The sequence below is a fragment of the Trachurus trachurus genome (genome assembly GCF_905171665.1).
Source record: "Trachurus trachurus genome assembly, chromosome: 1".
NCBI lineage: Eukaryota > Metazoa > Chordata > Actinopteri > Carangiformes > Carangidae > Trachurus > Trachurus trachurus.
The window spans coordinates 26,362,253-26,382,943 of NC_139891.1; the positions used below are offsets into that span (position 1 = coordinate 26,362,253).

General features: G+C 42.2%; 1 protein-coding gene across 2 annotated transcripts in view; it reads left to right on the forward strand.

Moving 5' to 3' along the window:
* LOC310994335 (caskin-1) overlaps positions 1 to 20,691 on the forward strand; it is a 38,533-nt gene that overhangs the window by 3,341 nt on the left and 14,501 nt on the right. For both annotated transcript variants that reach the window (XM_083982983.1, XM_083982984.1), the window contains exons 2-10: positions 7,588 to 7,639; positions 10,383 to 10,480; positions 13,783 to 13,928; positions 14,138 to 14,233; positions 16,016 to 16,137; positions 16,339 to 16,447; positions 17,347 to 17,455; positions 18,379 to 18,473; positions 19,199 to 19,313. In XM_083982983.1, the coding sequence (XP_083839109.1) occupies positions 7,588 to 7,639; positions 10,383 to 10,480; positions 13,783 to 13,928; positions 14,138 to 14,233; positions 16,016 to 16,137; positions 16,339 to 16,447; positions 17,347 to 17,455; positions 18,379 to 18,473; positions 19,199 to 19,313 (942 nt within the window). The remainder of the gene's footprint in view (positions 1 to 7,587; positions 7,640 to 10,382; positions 10,481 to 13,782; positions 13,929 to 14,137; positions 14,234 to 16,015; positions 16,138 to 16,338; positions 16,448 to 17,346; positions 17,456 to 18,378; positions 18,474 to 19,198; positions 19,314 to 20,691) is intronic.

Genomic DNA, 20,691 nt, shown 5'->3' on the forward strand with positions numbered 1-20,691 from the left:
TTCCTCTCTCCTCTCCTCCCCCTCACCTCCTCTCCTCTCCTCTCCTCCCTTCCCCTCTCCTCCTCACCTCCCCTCTCCTCTCCTCCCCTCTCCTTCCCTCCCCCCCTCCTCTCCTCCCATCCCTTCCCCTCCCCTCTCCTCCTCACCTCACCTCTCCTCCTCTCTCCTCTCCTCTCCTCTCCTCTCCTCTCCTCTCCTCTCCTCTCCTCTCCTCTCCTCTCCTCTCCTCCTCACCTCACCTCACCTCCCCTCCTCTCTCCTCCTCTCCTCTCCTCTCCTCTCCCCTCCTCTCCTCTCCTCCCCTCCCTTCCCTTCCCTTCCCCTCCCCTCTCCTCCTCACCTCACCTCTCCTCCCCTCCTCTCCCCTCCTCTCTCCTCCCCTCCCATCCCCTCCCCTCTCCTCCTCCCCTCCCCTCTCCTCTCCTCTCTGCATGTTTGTCTCTGAACATTCCAGCAGTGCCATGAAAAAGAAAAATGCTTCTCCTCAAATGCCAGAACAGATCAGCTCCGAGTGCTCAGTCCACTGCACACTGACAAAGAGAGAGAGGGGGGGGGGGGGGGGGGGGGGGGTGGGGGGGGAGAGGGGGGAGAGGTGGGCAGAGGGTGAGGGAGAGACGATGGGTGACGAGGAGAGAGTTGAATGGGAGAGAGAGGGGAGCGACCGCAGGACAGGAGGAGAGAAACGCTGAGATATGGATGCAGGGAAGGAAGGGAAAAAAAAGAAAAAGACAGGAAGTGATGGCTGAGGTTAAAGGGTGTGTGCGTGTGTGTGTGCGTGTGTGTATGAGTAATAGATGTGTGAATCCAGGTTCATGCTTTACATTAATAATTAAACAGGAAAGCATGCTTCACTGCTGGATATACGCTGCCTACACACACACACACACACACACATGTCTAACACACACAATAGTGCAGCAAAACATGCACAGAAACACACTTGACACATTTAGGTGTTAGTCATGTGCCCGGTGCTGTCGTTTGTATTATTACAGTAACAGAGTGTTAATGGTGTTAGAGCAGCAGTGTATTGGGGTGGAGACTGAGTGTGTGTGTGTGTTTTGTGTGTTTTTTGTGTGTGTTTTGTGTGTGTGACGACTGACGAGTGGCGGATTAAAGGAGTTGAAGTGGTGGTGACAGGAACCACGTATAGGATACACTTTACAAAGGCTTTAATTAAAATGGCTAATAAATCGTTTGCTAATGCTTTTTACAGATCATTTAAAAGCCACTGAAAAACAATGACTTCTGTGTTGCCAGATTGTGGAAAATCCCCCTCCAGGAAGACACTCCACTATAGCACTAAAATTCGCACTGATGTGTAGAGTAGACTAACACCCCCGAGCAACAAAGTTAGTTATAAAGGTTTGAGAGCAAGTATGTTAATGAATGATTTTGTGGTCCATCAGAGAATTAAAGGGCTATAGCTAAAAAGATGTGTCATTCCCACAACCTGGCAACACAAACGTTATCTCACAACTAATCTGTATCTATTATTTAAACACTTAATCAAGTTAGTAATTATGTGTTAAAAACTGTATCTGAAATCAACCGGTGCCATATTGGACAGCACAGCTGCTGTGTCTATGTTGTTGCTTCGTGTAATTAAAGGAACAGTTCAACATTTTAGGAAACATGAGAGTTAAATGAGATCGATGCCACTCTTATGTCTAAATATGCAGTCGGTGAGCTTCGCCTAATGTAAAGACCAGAAAGAAAGTGAGACAGCTACCCTAGTTTTAACATACTAACAACTAGCTCTTATACTGTAAGGCTCACTAATTAACTCGTTATTTAGCAAAGAAATAGTCTGACACACAAACCAACAACCACATCAAACTTTAGCTTTACTTATCTGAACAATTGTATAGCCTACACAGCTTTGTTGACTCATAATAAACCTATATAAATTCTAAAATAATCTATTAAGTATATACATTTCCTATGAAAGACAATATAATTCCTGCTGTAGACGATCAAATTTTAAAAGCATCCTTAAAAACGGATAAAAAATACACAGTTTTGATTTCGGACAGAGTTCTAATGAGGAAGTCTGTTTGTTGGGAACTATTTTCAGGTGCGGATTACTGTAATATACATTTGGTGCTGTTCTCAGCCGGTGGGATTGATTGAAAATAAAACACAATGTTTATATGCAGAGCTTGAAGAGGGAAGATGGAGAGAAGATGGAGATCAGTTTATACGTGTGGCTGATTGATGATTTGTTGACATTGATAAAAAAATAAAATAAAATAAGGCCGCCGTCTTCGATGATGGTGTTTCTTTCTGCAGGAAGTCCTCTGTGAGCGTTCCCGGCTCAAGAGTTGATGCAGACAGAGATGTTCAGTCTGTGCTACACTTTAAAATAGATGATACTTAAAGCCAGTGCCGGCTGATACAAAGAAAGGGACATTTGGTAATGGTTTTCTTATCTTTGGCTCAGTTGCAGTAAAGCTCTTTATCTTAGAGATGCGGGAACGTTCTTATCATAATTGTGTGCCTTTTATGTTGTAGCAACTAACTGAAATGGGCACTAAGTGTTTCATACAATGTCTCGGTCTCTATCGACGCTCAAGGTCTGGCATCCTCCCATCACATCAAGTGAACGACTGTATCTGAACTCAGCTGCGGTCGACCAGCAGTGAGCCAGCAGAAAACACTAAGTGGTAACATGCTGCTTTTTGCACGACGTGATGAAAATAATTTCCTTTTCATTAGCTTGTCTGGACGGAGATCAACAGGCGCTGCACATGAGATGTTCATCATCTCCTAAAAACCCTGTCCTTCACTCCAAAAAATAAATAAAATAAAAGCCAGAAAACACATTAGCAGCCATAATAACCCCCAATCATGCAGCACAGTGTACTGTTAGTAACATGATAGAAATCTGTTGTGCTAAAAGTTTTTTTTTTTAAGTGTGAAAAAAGACTTTCAATTGCTGCTTTCAGGTTTTCAAATGTATGTGTTATTTTTCTCCTATGTGTTAATAATTATGAATAATAATGACGATCTCTAGGCTGTTGCCATGTCAATCAGCCACCTGGTAAAATATGAGCATCATTTTTGACTCTTCACAGTTTTTTGGCATTTTTTTGTTGACAAAACAAGTGTTTGATTATTTCAGAAAATGATCAACAGATTAACCAGAACTCAAAGAGTAATAACTGGCTGGTCGAGTTTGTATGCTCTCCCCATACATGCATGGGCTCTCTGGCTTCCTCCCACAGACCAAAGACATGCAGGTTAGGTTAAATGGCGACTCTTAATTGCCCATAGGTGTGAATGGTTGTCTGTACATGTATAATGCCTCGCGACTGACTGCATGGCGACATGTCCAGGGTTGAACCTCTCCTCTCTCTTCCTATAAGTCAGCGGAGATAGGCTCCAGCTGCGGTGCAGAAGATGAAATGAATTAATTAAATAATTGTTATTTATACTCTACTGCACAATTTACTGAAGGTCCCAGTAACAGCTGTCTTTCTGTAAGTTGTATTCTTTCTGGCATGTGCAGAAAAGTGCAGACTAATCTGTTGCACTCTCTGCCTGTGTAATAGTAATGTTCAATACAAGCTGGTAACATTTCTATTGGGTGAATAAGAATAAATCAATCCATACCATTTTGTTCTGCACTTTGGGATGATAAACCGAGCCAGCTGTCCCCTGTAACTGCCTGCAGCACAGGAACGATTTGACCATGACAAGAGAGGAAAAGTTGGTAGAATAAGAAAAGAACCAGTTTCCTCAGCTTCACACAATCTGCCTCAAAGTTCAGCTGTGTCTCAGATGTGTTCAGGTGAAGGTTGGACTCCTCACACACTATACTTGGATGGAATAAGTGGTTTTTATGAGCGATACCTCAGCCCGCTGTGACCCTGAGTTCAGACACTTAAACATATGTGCGCAATCGTCTGGCAGCAGCAGAAGGAAGAGGAGGAAGAGGAGGAGGAGGAACGACATGTGAGCACTGGCATTTGTTGGAGGCGACGTGTTAGACTGAAACTCTAAATGCATGGTGACAGGGAAAGTCAGAGGTGATGGAAACCGGACCTCAGAACATCTCGGGTATAATGAGAACCCGCTCCTTCACTTCACCTCTCCTGAGGTTCCTGAGGAATCAGCTCGGATGCACTGAAGGCAGCAGCTGCCTGCACTCCCTTTGTCTTCACACTCTCCGTATCCACACGGAGACGGTTTCAAATTAAAAAGGTGTGATTTCCAGTCAAATAGAAATGAGAAGAAAAAAAACCGCTACAATTTCAAGGACATGTTTTGAAATAATATCATAGTGAATCCTTGCCAAGTGACTGACAGTCTGCGAGTGTGGCACGTCTGGGGTTGCCATGGTAACCGGGGGTGGGAGAGTTGGGGAACAGGGGTGGTGAGTTGCAGTGTTAACGCCTAAAAAATAAAAATTAAATTATCATAAGAAAATGTGAACCCTGGTCCCAAGGACACAATGACAGGATGTGGTAATGCTCTTAAACAAACTGCACGTGACAGAATAACCCCCCCCCCCCCCCCCCCCCCCCCCCCAAAAAAAAAAGGGAAAATCACATAAATCTAGAAATTTTACAGTAAGCAGCAACATTTTTTGTCAGTGATACAATCAGGCAGCCATGTTTGATAATAATAAATACACTGAATTAAAGTTTTAAGGTGAAAATCTGCTCGGAGAGGAAGCGCTTCTGCAGCTCTGAAACCGAAAGGAAGGATGAATTTTTTAGAAGGGAGAGTGGGGTAGTATTTGTCAGCCCTCTTTGTCAGCTAGTATTACATTAAATATATATATATACAGCATATATCTCACAGTGTCAAGTCAGGGAGGGAGAGCATGATTAAATAATGCCCAAAAATCCTGACTTCTTGTAGTAGAAGACAGAGGATGTAAGAAGGAAACGGCGGCGGGTGTTTGGTATTGTGGTCCTGTCACTAGTTGGTGCTCAGGATGGGGATCATGTGGCTGTGTGATAGTCTGATGGTGACACAGATATCTGCAGTCATTGATTCATCTGGCGGGGAGGAGGGGGGAGGGAAGGAAGGTTCTTATTTTTAATCCAAGATACACACACACGGGGGAGGAGGGTCCACAAAAACACACACACAAACACACACACACACAGGCATGCATGCATGCAGGGGGAATGATGTCAGCTGCAGAGTGTAAACAGAAACTAGCCGAGCTACCAATCAGCACGCGGTCTTTAGCAAATTACTGGGAAAATTAGAGTGTGAGAGCAGGATGAAGGGATGAAGTGTAGATGGAGCTGCTGCAGAGAGAGAGAGAGAGAGAGAGAGGAAGGGAGAAGCTTTTCCCCAGATTACAGGACGGCTACAGATTATGGCCCCGTGGATTATGAGGGTTTGACCAAAAAAAAAAAAAAAAAAGTAGAAGCAGAGAGACAAACAAGCCGCTTTTTCTGCGTCCTGTGTGTGTGTGTGTGTGTGTGTGTGTGTGTGTGTGTGTGTGTGTGTGTGTGTGTGTGTGTGTGGTCCTCCCTGTTGTCTGGTGTCTTCATCTTTGTGATGCCTCAGTCAAAGATCAAGGCTATCACATACCAACACATTCACATAATCACAGGCACAGACACACGGATACGGCCAAACATGCTACGAACACACACGCACACAGCGCGGTCGGTCTCTTATATATATATGACACAGAGATCAGATAAATAATCTACGTACAGCTGCAGCCTGTGATCGCTCCATTGATGAAAAGGAATAAATGATAAACGACCCATTTTTCAGCTGATAACTGATTTTTTTTTCTTTGATGTGATTTTAAACATAATAAATTTGGATTTAAGACAAATTGAGTCTGTGATGGACATTTTTAACTACAAGCCATTAATCGATCAACGAGAAAATATGTACAGATACTTATATGATTATAATAATCAGTAGCTGGAGCCCAGAATACCTCTGTATCGTACAAATTACATCAAATGAAACTCTAAATATATTAAAAAAGGACACAAAACTACAACTTTAACATGTTTTCTATGAGGATATGTTGTTATTTACAAATTGGTAAGTCACAAATATTGAACATGGGAGTGAAATGTTCACAGAAAGCATATATGTCTTCTGCTAAAAGAAGCAAAGAAGCAAATTTGTAACTGCAGCATTATTAAACTTTATCACGTTCAGACACTCCCAGCTCTTAAAGACAGATGAAGACAGATGTTTGATTTAATTCAGCCAACACAACCCGCTCATTAGCAGGTAATCAAAAACAGTCTTTCTCCTCATTTTAACCAAAGTGTTGTTGTTGTTGTTTAGTTTAGTTTTTTTGCTGCTTAAATCCAACCAAAGCCGTAGGACTGTGGATAGGAACTCTGGTCTGTGGTGTGACAGCCGTGCACTTTGTACGCCCGCCAACAACCCCACTTACCTCCTGGGGACTGTCATTAATAAATGTAGAGCTTCATTCATTAAACAAAACAAGAGAGAGAGAGAGAGAGAGAGAGATTGCCTCTTAACGTAATCCAGCCAGTCATTATGTTTCCTTCAAAACACATTTCCTGTTGCCGTTAAGTTGTGGATGAATTGTAGTAGTAGTAATATACAGAGTTACACACAGTAACTGCACACACTATTAGATTATTACCAAAATGAAGCTGCTATTTCTAATGAACTACTAAACTATGAAACCTGAATGTAGCAGGTACTCTTATTAGGTTTTCTTAGACCTGCTGTTTCACGGTTTGTAATCTTTATAGATCATGTAATTCAGACTAATATGTTGCTTACAGCTGCACTTATACCTAACTTTATACAGTGCTGTGAGAGAGTAATCGCCCCACCTTGTTAAATCATGAACTAACTGTGATAAATTCATTCAATTTCAGGCTCTCATCGTGGTTAGCTGGAGTCCCAAAGTTTTAGAAATGGCTTTGTAACACTTTCCAGACTGACAGATAGATGATCAATGATTTTGTTTTTTTCATCTGTTCTTGAATTTCTTTAGATCGCAGCATGATGTGCTGCTTTTAGAGATCTCTCAGCCTCCTTCACTTAGCCAGACAGGTTGTATTGAAGTGGTTTCTTGATTCAACGGCTCTGGCAGTGATCAGGTCTGGGCGTGGAATTGGAGTGAAATTGAACTCAGCTTTTCAAAAAAATGTGATTTATCACAGTTAGTTCATGCTTAACAAATACTTTTTCACATAGGGCCAGGGTAGGTTTGGATAGCGTTTTTTCCCTTAATTAATGAAATCATAATTTAAAAACTGCATTTTATATTAACTTGGGTTATATTTGTCTAATATTAAACAAATGTTTAATGATCTTAAACATTTAAGTGTGTAGTTTCCCGTGAGTTTACCTCATCACGTGTCCTTGACCTTCTCTGTTTCTGCAGCGAGGACACAGTTAAAAGACAGAGGGGTGGTCCAGAGCGCTCACAGGTGTAGTGTAGTGTAGCTGTCACCTCCACCTGCAGGAAACGTTAGGATAAGAACAAGGACAGAATAAGTTAATCGCTGAATCCTGATGAAGTTTTGAATCAGGGCTGTTTTTTTTTTGTTTTTTTTCATTTGTTGCTCCTTTGTCTGATCCTCTGTCTCCTTCCCTGTCTGTTTTCAGAGCTCCTCGGAGCAGCAAAGAGGGTGAATGTCAACATCCAGGATGCAGACGGGTGAGAGACTACAACATGTTTATTTCATGGCCTGCCGCCGTCACTCAACGTCTTTATATCGTGCTTCATTTTATGCCTCTGCTGCGCCGGCAACAGACAGAGAGACGGAGCCAGAGGCATGTTGGTTTTGGGAAGTCTGTCCAATTCTCATGGATACAATATCTCAGTAATGCCTTGAAGGAGAATTGCAGTTTTTTACGATCTGGACCTTATTTCTAGCATAAAATACGATCATTTACTCACCCAGATAACTTGGTGTCATTACGAGTCCTTCCGAGTAAATTAGATCCAGCCGAGAGCCGCGTATATCCATATGATGCGAGTCTACAGAGCAGCGGAATGCAGCCTCTAAATAACACATTATCCGCCGCGAAACTCGTTCATTTCACCAATATTTTATTATGATAGTGCTATTCCCCTCTGAGTGCAGGGTTAGCTGTTATCAACATCCGGGGTCTGTAGGTTGACCTTCTAACCTCTGACCTGGATGATGTCATCTCTGAGCGCTGCACGGCTCGTTCTGATAATAATGACTCCACTTCGGCATGAGGATTTTTAGCTCAACTAGCCGGAGCTTTAGTAAGTCCAGGTTGCGGAGAGGAAGCCTGTGGAAGCTAAACTTCATCCAGCTGCTTGTCCGTCCTGGGTGAGGGATCCCTCCTCTGTTGCTCACCCTGAGGTTTCTCCGATTTTTCCCTGTTAAAAGGGTTTTCCATGGAGTTTTTCCTCAGTCGATGTGAGGGTCTAAGGACAGAGGATGTTGTTACGATGCCATGTAAAGCCCTTTGAGACAAACTGTTTGTAAAAACGGGCTATACAAATAAAATTGCCTTGCCTTGCCTTGCCTCATTTTGTTCTGACAAGTCGGAAACACGCAGAAACGAACCGTAGCATTAGCGGTAGCAACTTTCAGGCAAACCATCTGCGCCGCGCTCAGAGATGACATCATCCAGGTCAGAGGTTAGTAGGTCAACCTACAAACCCCGGATGTTGATAACAGCTAACCCCGGACTCAGAAGGGAATAGCACTAGCGTATCATAACAAAATATTGGTGAAATGAGTTTCGCGGCAGATAATGTGTTATTTAGAGACTGCATTGCGCTGCTCCGCAGACTCGCATACGCGGCTCTCGGCTGGATCTAATTTTGTCGGAACAACTCATAATGACACCAAAGTTATCTGGGTGAGTAAATGATCATATTTCATGCTAGAAATAAGGTCCAGATTGTAAATAAACGGCAATTCCCCTTTAAAGGAACTTCTTAATATATGACACAGACATTCAAGGATCAACTAATTGGATTCTTGTGGTCAGAGGTCAAAAGTCAAGGTCATGGTGACCTCACATAAACCGGCCTTTTTTTGTCTTGTGAAATCAATATCGTCGAGAACGCCTCAAGGCAATCCCTTCTGATTTTGCACAAATGTTGACTTGGACATTGATCAGACTTCAGTGGTCAAAGGTCAAGGTCACGGTGACCTCAGAAAACTGGTTTTTATCAATGACTCAAGACAGTTATTATGCCGTCATATAACTGAGTATTAGGGACACAGCTGAATCATTACATTATTGTTGCATCAGCCTCACTGATATTGTTGTGGGACATTTAATTAATACATTAATATTGTATGAAATTAATCAATAATCAATAGACATTTTGCATCTTTGCACCTCCTTCAGTGGAGCCCACAACCGCACCGTTTGAGTGTGTGGTCACAACATTAAGTCATTTTAGTGGATCACAAGTGAAAAACAAAACAATAATTGGGAACCACAGGTGCAGAAGCTGCACACACACACACACACACACACACACACACACACACACACACACACACACACACACACACACACACACACACACACACACACACACACACACACACACACACACACACACACAGAGACACATCTGAGATTTAAGCCATAAAAACAACATAAAAACATCCTCCAAAGTGGAGCAACACACCAAACTCCTGCGAGTCCCACAGGGCCTGTTCTGTGGCTGACCCATCTTCTGATCACCCCACTGTCAGCGACAAGCCAAAAAAAAAGAAAGAAAAAAAAGGAACAAAACAATCAAAACAACCATATCACAAAACGCATTATCCCCAGCTCAGATCTGTGTTAGAAACATGCAGCCAACTGAGGAGCTGGAGTCTAAACGCTAATTACCTTAAAGCAAAACCAAACGTTTTTCCAGCTTTTTAATTTGTTCCCGCATCCCGTATCAACTCTGAACGTCGTACATCTATGGATCGTAGCTATATTTATACTCATCATGATCGCATGTTTTGTAGTGTGCACATGCTTGGTTTACGATTGTGTTTCATTTGGCTCCATCAGATAACAAAGATCTTTTTATGACGTTGATTGGAATCAGATAATTGGACTCAACTCCTTGTGTAATGGCTGTTGATTCGTTGATTTGACTCCAGGGCCCGGCCCTTATAGTCACCAGGGATCCATTAGCCACTCACACACACTCACACACACACATAGAGGCACTGTGTGTGTGTGTGTGTGTGTGAGAGTGTGTGTGTGCCCGGCTCGAGGCTAGAGAGATTGCTTATTAATGGAAGTAGGTCATTTGCCCCCTCCCGTCGCTCACACAGAGCTGAGGGGCGGAGCTGCTCTACGCTGAAGATTATTTGAGCAAACTTATGCTCTGGTTTTACACTATGTATATGAATTTGTGTGTGTTTTTTTAATACATAATCTGTGTGTGTATCTGTGTGAAGGTTGGCACCGCTGCACCATGCCGCTCTGGGTGGTAACAAGGAGCTGATCTCTCTGTTGTTGGAGGCCCAGGCGGCAGTGGATATCAAAGACAATAAAGGTGAGAGCAGCACACACACAGATTCACACTAGTGTCATTACAACTCACTATGTAACAACAAAACAGACACAAAACACACACAAGGCAGACTGGAGAGCAAAAATAATCACAGGAAGAAAAGAAAAAAAAGGGCAAAACAAATACATACATAGGCTTCCCCCCTCTACATGGCCAACAATACTCTCTTATGTAACAAAAAAAGTGTGTGCATGCTGGAAACGCAATAAAACAAAATTCTCCTGTGTGCTATACTGTGTTTATGAGATGCGACAGATTTGTGTGCTAAGCAAACAATAGACAATAAAAGAGGGATGCTTCGTGGCTGCAGGAGTGGGAGCCAAGTGGAAACAGAGCAGCCCAGATTTCCCTTTCTAACCCAGAAAACAAACTCCTTCTTCCCACTCTGGCAGAATCCAGAGGAAGAAATCTCAGGGCAGATGGGAGATATAATCCCTCCAGGATGTAGGGCTTCTACGCTCCCAGTCGGTCGTGCCTGCCCAGTTTGTCTCTAAATATAGACACACACCTGGCAGGCATCCTCACCAGGTGGTCCGAGCCCCTCAACGGGCAACTCTGCATGGAGGTGCTGGGGGAAACCTCCAATGGTTGATTCAGTACAATAATAAAGTAAAGAAAGAGAACTAGTCGCAAGCCTTCTTTTGGAGGAATCTGGGTCTAGATCTGCAGCGTATTAAAAACTGATTGCTGCTTCAACATTTTTCATTTTGTAACAGGAAGCAATTAACTGGACATGTCCCAGACCCAGACCAGCAGAGAGGTCTGGGTCTGGTTGCACATAAATAATATCTGGTTGGTAAAGTCAGTCCAGTCTTAATTTTTCTCATGGATAAGTTGAATGCAAGTCTGACCGATTCATAAAAAATAAAGACCAGTTTGAGTACTTTTCACCTGCGACAACCTCACTGGCTCCTGAAAACAGAAACAGGAAAGTTCTGGGGGGAACAACAAAGAGGGTTAAAGCTTTAGAGATGGCAGATCAGATTTATTCATTGTTATGCTCTAAACTAAAATTAAACAAGCAGAAACACATCTGCATATGCATCATGCTATTGTTTCTTGTATCAGTCCATGTGAATTGGCACATGATGAACAGTATACTGAGACGTAAGCCTCAGAACTCGTCTCAGAACGCCGATGAGAAAATATTTTTTGTGCAAAAGCCAGCCAAATATTCCTGACCTGGACATCCTGCAGGCCCGAGCTTGGAAGGGCTGCGTATCCTATCCCAAAAAACCATCATAAACAGGAAGTTGTTCAACTTGCAAGTAACTGTGTATAAGTTCTGGGAACACAGCTGAGGGTATTTCCAATAACAGCAGACCCATGAAGCTGGAAGCATTAAGTTTCTGTGGGAACCTCATTATTGCGCTCAGTAAGAAAATATCAGATATGACCGTATCGTGATTTACAGAGCGTCTCCTCAATCTGAGGGTGTGTGGTTTTCTCAGTATTGTAACTCATGACCACAGGTGCCTGCCAAAGAAAACACGCAGGACGTGTGTGACTCACAACCCTTCAACAACTGACACGTCTGAAATTCAGGAAGCGGAGTCTGTGTGAAATCCTCCTTCGTCTCATCAAATAATCAAAACACTTCCTAGAAGCTTCCTCGTGTGTCTCCTCCGCATCATAAACTGAGGCTTGAACTTCTGAAGCTCCTGCAGCCGCTGCGCCTCTTTATTCTGCCAGCACCTCTCCACTGAGTCAGGACTCCCTCATGCAAACACGAAGCTGGGGGGTCTCTTTAGTCAGCTTGATGATGCAGCTCATCACTGGTGTCCAGACCGGAGGGGCTTGGGTTTCTGCCAGGAGAAACATGCTCACTACACCTTGCAGCCACCGCTGCAAAGCGGCGTTTAATGTCTCCTGGTTAGAGGCACAGGCAGTGACTCTACAATCTCTGTGTGCTGCTCTCGTCTGAGCTCTGCAGGCTCCTGCATGTTGGCAGGAATGAGCCAGTAACACTTATAATAACCACAACACTATCAATCATTAATTATTCATTGTTAAGTACATAATCCATCATTCATACATAGACTAAAACTAATGAGTATGTAAATTATAAACACAGTTGTAAATGTAAATGTTATACTTTTTAAAAGATGGATTTAGCATTTATAAATAATGTATTATATCAATTACAACCTAATTATTTAGGAGATGATAAGATCATTTATCAAGTGTAAGTAAACGATCAAGTAATGATTAACATTAGTGTTTAGTAGCACATTTATGCATGTGCACATACAATGACATATAGTGTGTGTTAAGCGATGTTACATACAGTACTGTATATGTACTACTATGTACTGTATGTATGTAACAAGTAGTAATTACCTCCAATTAATCATAAATTGCCGTTTTGATAAGTACTGATCTGTGAACACGCATTATATGTACTGCATAAGTGGATATATACAGTAAATGTATATCCTAACATTTTGCCGATCGTTCTTATGAAACACAGACTTCTCCTCGCTATGGTATGATACATATATATTTGTCCTGTCCCGGTGCTGCTCTCTCAGGTCTCGTTAAGCTTCACGCTGTGGGGCTTTTCTTGCTTTGCCCTTTTGTCTGAAAGCACTTTGTCTCGGATGTCCCAGGAGAATGATGCTTGCAATGCTCCTCGGGTCACAAAGGGTCACGAGCGTGTCAAACAGAGTCAGATTGAATTTCCAGGACAGGCACTGGGAGTCTGAGCCTAAAGACTCCCGCAGACTACAGCCATCAGAGAAATGTCACATTAGGGCTGTGACTGTTAATCGATCTACTAATTGTTTTCCCAATTTGTATCTAATAATCATTTGGTTTGTACTGTAGATGATTAAAAATAACAACAACAAAAAAGTCCAATTGGCCAAACCTCACTGTGATTCATTAGTACACAACCTAAACCATTAATGAATTATATATCTCAGTCAATTAATAGTTTCAGCCCAAAAACAAACATGTCGATAATTTCAATGTTGGTGGTGACACTTTGAGTTTAATGTGATAGATAAACTTAGTGATAACAGATATTGAGTTCAGTGATAAATTATCTGAAAATCTGAGATATTTTTGCTTTTTGCAAAATAACATTTTCATTTTTCTAGATTTTTTAATAGTGTATATTGTCGTTAGTGTGCTCATGGGGTCTTATATGTCTGTGTTTTTTTTTGTGTGTGTGTGTGTGTGTGTGTGTGTGTGTGTGTGTGTGTGTGTGTGTGTGTGTGTGTGTGTGTGTGTGTGTGTGTGTGTGTGTGTGTGTGTGTGTGTGTGTGTGTGTGTGTGTGCAGGGATGCGTCCTCTGCACTACGCTGCGTGGCAGGGGAAGACTGAGCCAATGAAAATGCTGCTGAAGTCGGGGTCGTCAGTCAACGGGCAGTCAGATGAAGGACAAATCCCTCTCCACCTATCAGCTCAGCATGGACACTACGATGGGGTAACTGTGTGTGTGTGTGTGTTTGTGTGTTTCAGTGAGTGTGTTTTTGTGTGTGTAGTTGCCATGTGTCTGCTATTGTTAGCTGTGTTTACCTGCTATGTGATGCATGCAAGATTTGTGGTTGTTACAAGCCACAGGATTCAGTGCCAGTAAGACAAGTGTGTGTGGGCGTGTGTGTGTGCTTGTGTGCGTGTGTGTGTGTGTTACAGTCGGAGATGTTGCTACAACACCAGTCCAACCCGTGTATCTCAGACACAGCTGGAAAAACGCCTTTGGACCTCGCCTGTGAATTTGGACGTGTCGGAGTGAGTAGATTTTACTGAAAGCAAACAACATTTAAAAAAAAAAAATGTTTTTCAGTTGTGTTTAACCTTTATTTAAAAAAAGAAAATAAAACAGAGCGCCACAGGAATGAGTCCTAAAACCTGGCAGTACGCTCAGCATCCCTCACCCTGAAGTCTGTGGGGTTTTTAATGAAACATAAGTTTGACTAATTTTCACATTTTTACTCTACAACCTAAAATATATCAGTAAATAAATCCCCAAGATAAGATTTTATGTCTCTGTGAAAAAGGCCAGTTACGAACAAGTGTCTAAATGAGACAACAAAGGGGACATGAAACTGTTGTGTTTGTTCTCGTGCAGGTTGAAGTTTAGTGGTGGTGACGTTGAGACCATGTGACCTTGGGGTTGGAGGTGGTTTATAGCCTAGCATTAGCATTTTACTTCAGGTGATTGGGTTAAAGCTTAAAACATTAATTATACATGTTGTTCATTTGTAAGCAAAACATGTCAGTATAATGAATTATGCTCATCACTGTATTCCCTGAAAGAATCCAAAAGCCTATTTTAGGAAAAACAAAAATAAAAGCTTCTTGTTGAGCTAATTTTCATGTTGGTGTAGAAAGATTTGTGCTCCCTGCGTCTCTCTGTTGACACTCAATATCTTTTTCAAGAATCCAGGTGAATTTGTACCTTCATGTTATTATAACCATTAAGATATTAGTCCTGGTTAATCTGGTAAACCACTGTCACCATAGTAACAGTTATTGCAATTTATTACCACAAACACTGTGCAGCTCCTTTGTCTGAAACAGGCTACCGACTGTTTCCGTCCAACAACAAGGTGCAGGAAAGGTGGTTATGTTGCTGAGGAGCTGGAGGTTTGCAGCCTGCATCCTGCATCTACCAGCTCACTGTGGAAACTCTGGTTTTCATCACTTCCTGCAATATCCTCATCTGAGCCAATGCAAAAAAAAAAAAAAGAAAAGAAAAGAAAAAAGGCCAAAGAGCCAAAAACAATGTGTGTCGACACAGGGTCGTTGTCCTGTTTTTCATTTTTGACGAATGACTGCAGCATCCATTTCCTGTGACTGCTTCACAATAAAAGTGAATAGCTGATTTGCATTAGCAGTAGCGTGATGCAGTGTCAGGGCCAGTGAGCAGTAAACAGAGCAGAAATGTGAGTAGGATGAATGGGGTAGAAGCAAAAACACTCTAAGTGAATGAGCCGAGCATATGCTACGTAATGACAACGCCTGCAGTTTGAACCCAAACTGCGGAGCGTGTCAAATACCTCTCTCTCTCTCTCTCTCTCCTGCTGTCCTGTCTGTCTCTTCACTCTTAATGGTTTAACAAAAAGAAAAATAACTGGAAAATAAAACAACTTTATCAAAGAAAATTTGAATTAAAAACAGTTTGTATTATTTCCTGTGAACCCCAGTTTGCAGGAAATTGTATCCAGGAACAATAAAACTATTAAAAATTGCGAGAAAATAATTGCATATAAAGGCAATTAACGTTAATGTATATGATATCTTGACTGAGTATAGTATCAAAACAAGGTTTGATTGCACTTTAAAACCACCCAGGAACTACAAAAATAACACGACTAATGCATCTATATTCTAAAGCAGTAAAACAGATCGCACACTTTCAACAGCAATGATTTGAATTCATAGATTTTCCCATTTAAAATCTAAATTTCCCCACAGACGGAGCCACCAGTGCGTACTTCTAGAGCAGTCCAGGTGTTATTATACAGTAACTTTTACTGTGTGTGTGTCTGCCCGCCCATTTTTTTTAAGGTGGTCCAGCTCCTGCTCAGCAGCAACATGTGTGCAGCCATGCTGGAACCGAAACCGTCCGACCCCAACGGAGTGTCACCTCTGCATCTCGCTGCCAAGAACGGACACATCGAAGTCATACGGTCTGACAAACTTGTCCTCTCCATCTACCTGTGACTCAGCCAGAACCTCCTCGTGTGATGTGACGATTATGAATTAAACATCTGTTAATCCCACAGTGTTTTTTTTGTTTGTTTTGGTTTTGACTTTTTATTATTTGTATTATTTTATATAAATGTGTCTGTTTCAATAAAGGTTCAAGTCACTGTCATGTTGTGCTGCAGGTTGCTGATTCAGGCCGGCATAGATATCAACAGACAGTCTGAGTCTGGCACAGCGCTACATCAGGCTGCCCTCTGTGGGAAGACGGAGGTAGTACGTCTGCTGCTGGATGTAAGTCCTGCTGTCTGTCTCTCTATCTGTCTCTCTGTCTCTCTGTCTGTCTGACTGTCTGTTATAAGTGTTTACATAAGCAACTGTTGTTAAAGCGGCCTCTCTCCCTCTCCTCAGCTGGGCAAGTTTACACCTCAGCATTTGTCATTCATCCCACTGAGCTGTGTGATGAGTCCCGTGGGTCATGTTAGCCTGTTACATAAAACCGTTGCCGGCTGGTTAACACTCTACCTGTTTTTTTTTTTTTGTTTGTTTTTTTTAATAATATTCAGAGCAGCTCTGTTTGTTTTTCACCCCTTTTCTCACCTTCAGATGAATAAGAAATGCTGATGCTTATGATTTGCTTTTGAACAGAGCCAGTCTTCAGTGCTCTCTCTCATCCTGCTGTATTTCACTTTTGATGTTACTGCTGAGGCAGCACCCACAACAAATGTTAGCGGCAGGCGTGTACACACAGCCACACTGACACTGAATCAGGGGCGAATTGTCAAACAGGCCTACGAGACGCAGGCTCAGGGCGCTCTGTGTGAAGTGGCTGCTAATATTTCCTATGTGAAAGTCACAGATCTCAGTCAAAGGACACAAAACGACAATAAGGGATGCACAACAACACCAAAGAGACGCTTAACAAGTACAAAGAGATGCAAAACAACCATGAAGAGAAACTCCTATAAAGAGACTTATGATAACAACCACAGAGCCACAAGCAAAACTACCAAAACAGTGATGGAAATTAGCAGTGAGAGTTGCGAAATGCCTTGAAGGACACACAAAACAAACTGTAAAGGGATCAGTCTGTGCATGCAGCAGATGATTTCTCATGTTGCAGCTTCAAAAAGGATCACATTCAACTCGCACCTTTCATTTCATCTTTCTATCCTCCACTTTCCATTTTGCAGAGTGGCATCAGTGCAGGTGTGAGAAACACTCTGAGTCAAACTGCCCTGGACATCGTGAACCAGTTCACCACCACACAGGCCAGCCGAGAGATCAAACAACTGCTGAGAGGTGAGCGCAAACACATGCACGCGCACACATGACATGGTTACATACATGTTTGACTACCTCTTGTGGCAGTGGGAAACAACACAAGATACATTTTCAATATTATTAAAACCAAAACTAATACAGGTGTCACAGCAACTACACTCATAACCCATAGTGTCTGTTGGGAGGGTTGTGTTTAGGTATGTGAAGTGAGTGCATCGTTAATTCGTTAAGTCTGAATGTGCAGTCTTTACATCACTACTAGCACTTCTTGACATGGCATGTTTTAAATTGGGTTACTATTCCTTCTATTGTTTTATCCATTATTGTATAGTTCATTATTGTGCAACTATATTGTATTTTTATATATTTAAAGTGTACAGCACTTTGGACAGCTGAGGTTGTTTTTAAATGCGCTTTATAAATATGGTAAACCGTGATTTTACTGTATTTACTAAACACACATGTTAAAAGACAGGACTGGTTTCTACAGTAAATGAAGGAAGTGAAAACAAAAAAATAATAATGTATATGCTCCTAATATTAGATGAGGTTTCTATTTTGTTTTGTCATTTGTTTTCTTCTGTCAGTCCTTTTGAAACTTACACAATATTAATATTGATATATGTGACTCAAATCAAGACAACTGGGGTTTATATCATGTGGATGCGAAGTCTCAGAGCTCAGGCGATTCCCCAGTTTGAATCCCGGCCCGTTGGACTCTTTGCCGCATGCTGTTCCCATTTTCTGTCACTCCTCCTCATCCTTTCAATTAATAAAGAAGACTAACAAGACACCAGACAATTTTTATCAGTCCCACTGAAACTTAAATATCAGTCTGCCCACCTCTTCTGTTCCCAGCTCATTGCTGCTCCACTAACCTGACCTCCTGTCCACTTCTTCACCTCATTAATCTGCGGCTGCTGCTCACTCATGTCTTGCAGATGCCTCGGCTGCAATGCAGGTACGGGCGCTGAAGGACTACTGCAACAACTACGACCTAACGAGCCTCAACATTAAAGCTGGAGACATTATCACGGTACATATTTCTAATAATAGTCCCTTTAAAATCACAACCTGTTCCCACAGCGCTGCAGAGCTGAAATCCTTTATTTGTCTTTGCTAAAGTATTACCTGGAGTCCTGCCAGTTTGATTTTCAGCAGTGAGTCTGGGGTCTTAAAATGATCTGACTGATGATTAATGATCAAGAATATCAAGACCTGACCTGACCTGGCCATAAAGAATACAATATTACATCTAATTGTGTAGCTAATTGAAGTAAATGAGTGACAGAGAGCATAAAATGCTATATTATAATTATGTAAAACATACAGAGAGCGCTCTCAGTTTTGCTGTTGTAAATCTCCAGGTAAATACAAGGTGCTCTTTAAGTTGAAAGCATTACCTCGACAAGCCAAGGTTGTAATTAAAAAGCATTATGATTAGGGTTCATCAGACTAACATATAGTATATATATAAACCAGATATATCACAGTGTTTGTGCACAGAGGGGGCATTACTCTACCATATCTGTCCACAGAATATTGTTATTGCTTCTACATTAATGTTTAAATCTTGTTTACAGAGCATTTAGAAATAGATACTATATCCAGGAAATCAACATTGTAAAAACCACTAGTTTGAAATGAGATGTGGTGGATTAATGTTGAGCTTGTGGAGCTAAATCCAGTTGTTGTTTTGGGGGCATAAACATGATAATCTGTTTAAACTGTATTTGTGCGTGTCTTGTGTTTTGTCGCCAGGTTTTGGAGCAGCACTCGGACGGTCGGTGGAAGGGTTGCATTCACGACAACCGCACAGGAAATGACCGTGTGGGTTACTTTCCCTCCAACATGGTGGAAGTCATCAAGAGGGCAGGTGACCACCCACATCACAGCTGTGTGTGCAATTGTGTGGGTGTGTGTGTGTGTGTATATGGGTGGGAGGGTGCGTGAATGTGCCTTCGCATGTGTGTGAGTTCAGCAGCTGTTCTCGTAGCTATAGCTGATCATTAGTCGTAGCTAGCTGCAGCATCATCGGCCTCTTTAGGCAGTCCATCTGTTTTCCCAGCCTGTCAATCATCTCCACTGGTCACACTGTCCTCTGCTGGGGATTGCCCCCTCCTCCCTCCCCCCCCCCCCCCCCCCCCCTCCTCTATTGCTCCTTCTGTCACCCCCTCCTCTATCTCCTTCCCCTATATAAAACCCTATCTTACCAATCTGCCCCGCCTGATTCTTCTGCTTCTGTTCATATCGTTTGTTTGCTTTATTGCTATAGTGATATTGTATTTTAATTTATAGATGGATATCCACAAGTTTCCGAACGTCATCTATGGTCAAAACCGGAAGCCGAGTGTTGCATTTCCGGTGGAATTTTACACGTACGCTTCCATGGTTTTCAGTCGTTGTGATAGTTGCGGTAAATGCATGGATGTATTAACGCTGGCTTTTAACACGGATGTCAATTTGTGTGATATCCATTGTTAAAGCAGAAGTAAGCGATCCGGTCGTTTTGGCTAACTTCCTGTCAGCCGATGGAGTTAGCAGTCCCCGCCCTCGTCCCTACGTCACCACATTCACGCGCATCCCTTGGCTGCACACACAGAGAGGACCGCCCCTTTATGCCGTTCTCTCTCCTCATTGGATAAAGGTTGTACGATACAAGGAAAGTTTTCTCCTCTGCTCAGAGCAGAGCAGAGTGACAGAGAGACCCATGTTTCAGACCAAACACTCTATATAAGTGATTGCCGTCGGAAGATATAACTATTTAAGACTTATGTTAACACAAATATTTTGCTTACTTCTGCTTTAAAAGCTGGTGTGATGATCCATGCGTTTTATAGATTTTCATTGAAAAAAAAAAAATCCATGCATTTACCGCAACTACCGAAACCATGGAAACGTAAACATAAAATTCCACCGGAAGAGCAAAACCGGCTTACATTTTTGACGTTCAGAAAAAGGTGGATATTCCCCTCTGTGGATATATGGATGTATTATTTTCTCATATTTTGATTTTAATCCGTTATTAATATTATTTGATACGTTATATATTTTCAGATCTGATTAGATTTGTTTTGTTTCAAGTTGACTGATCAGTTGTTGTTGTTGTTGTGTTGTTGTTGTCGTTGTTGTCGTTGTGTTGTTGTCGTTTTTTGCACCTCTCTACCTCCTGGCTCGTTGTCCAGGCCACTCCCCCTCCCAGCAGTGCCACACCCTCCTGCTCCGTAGACCCAACCCCTGTCCCATTGCATCGG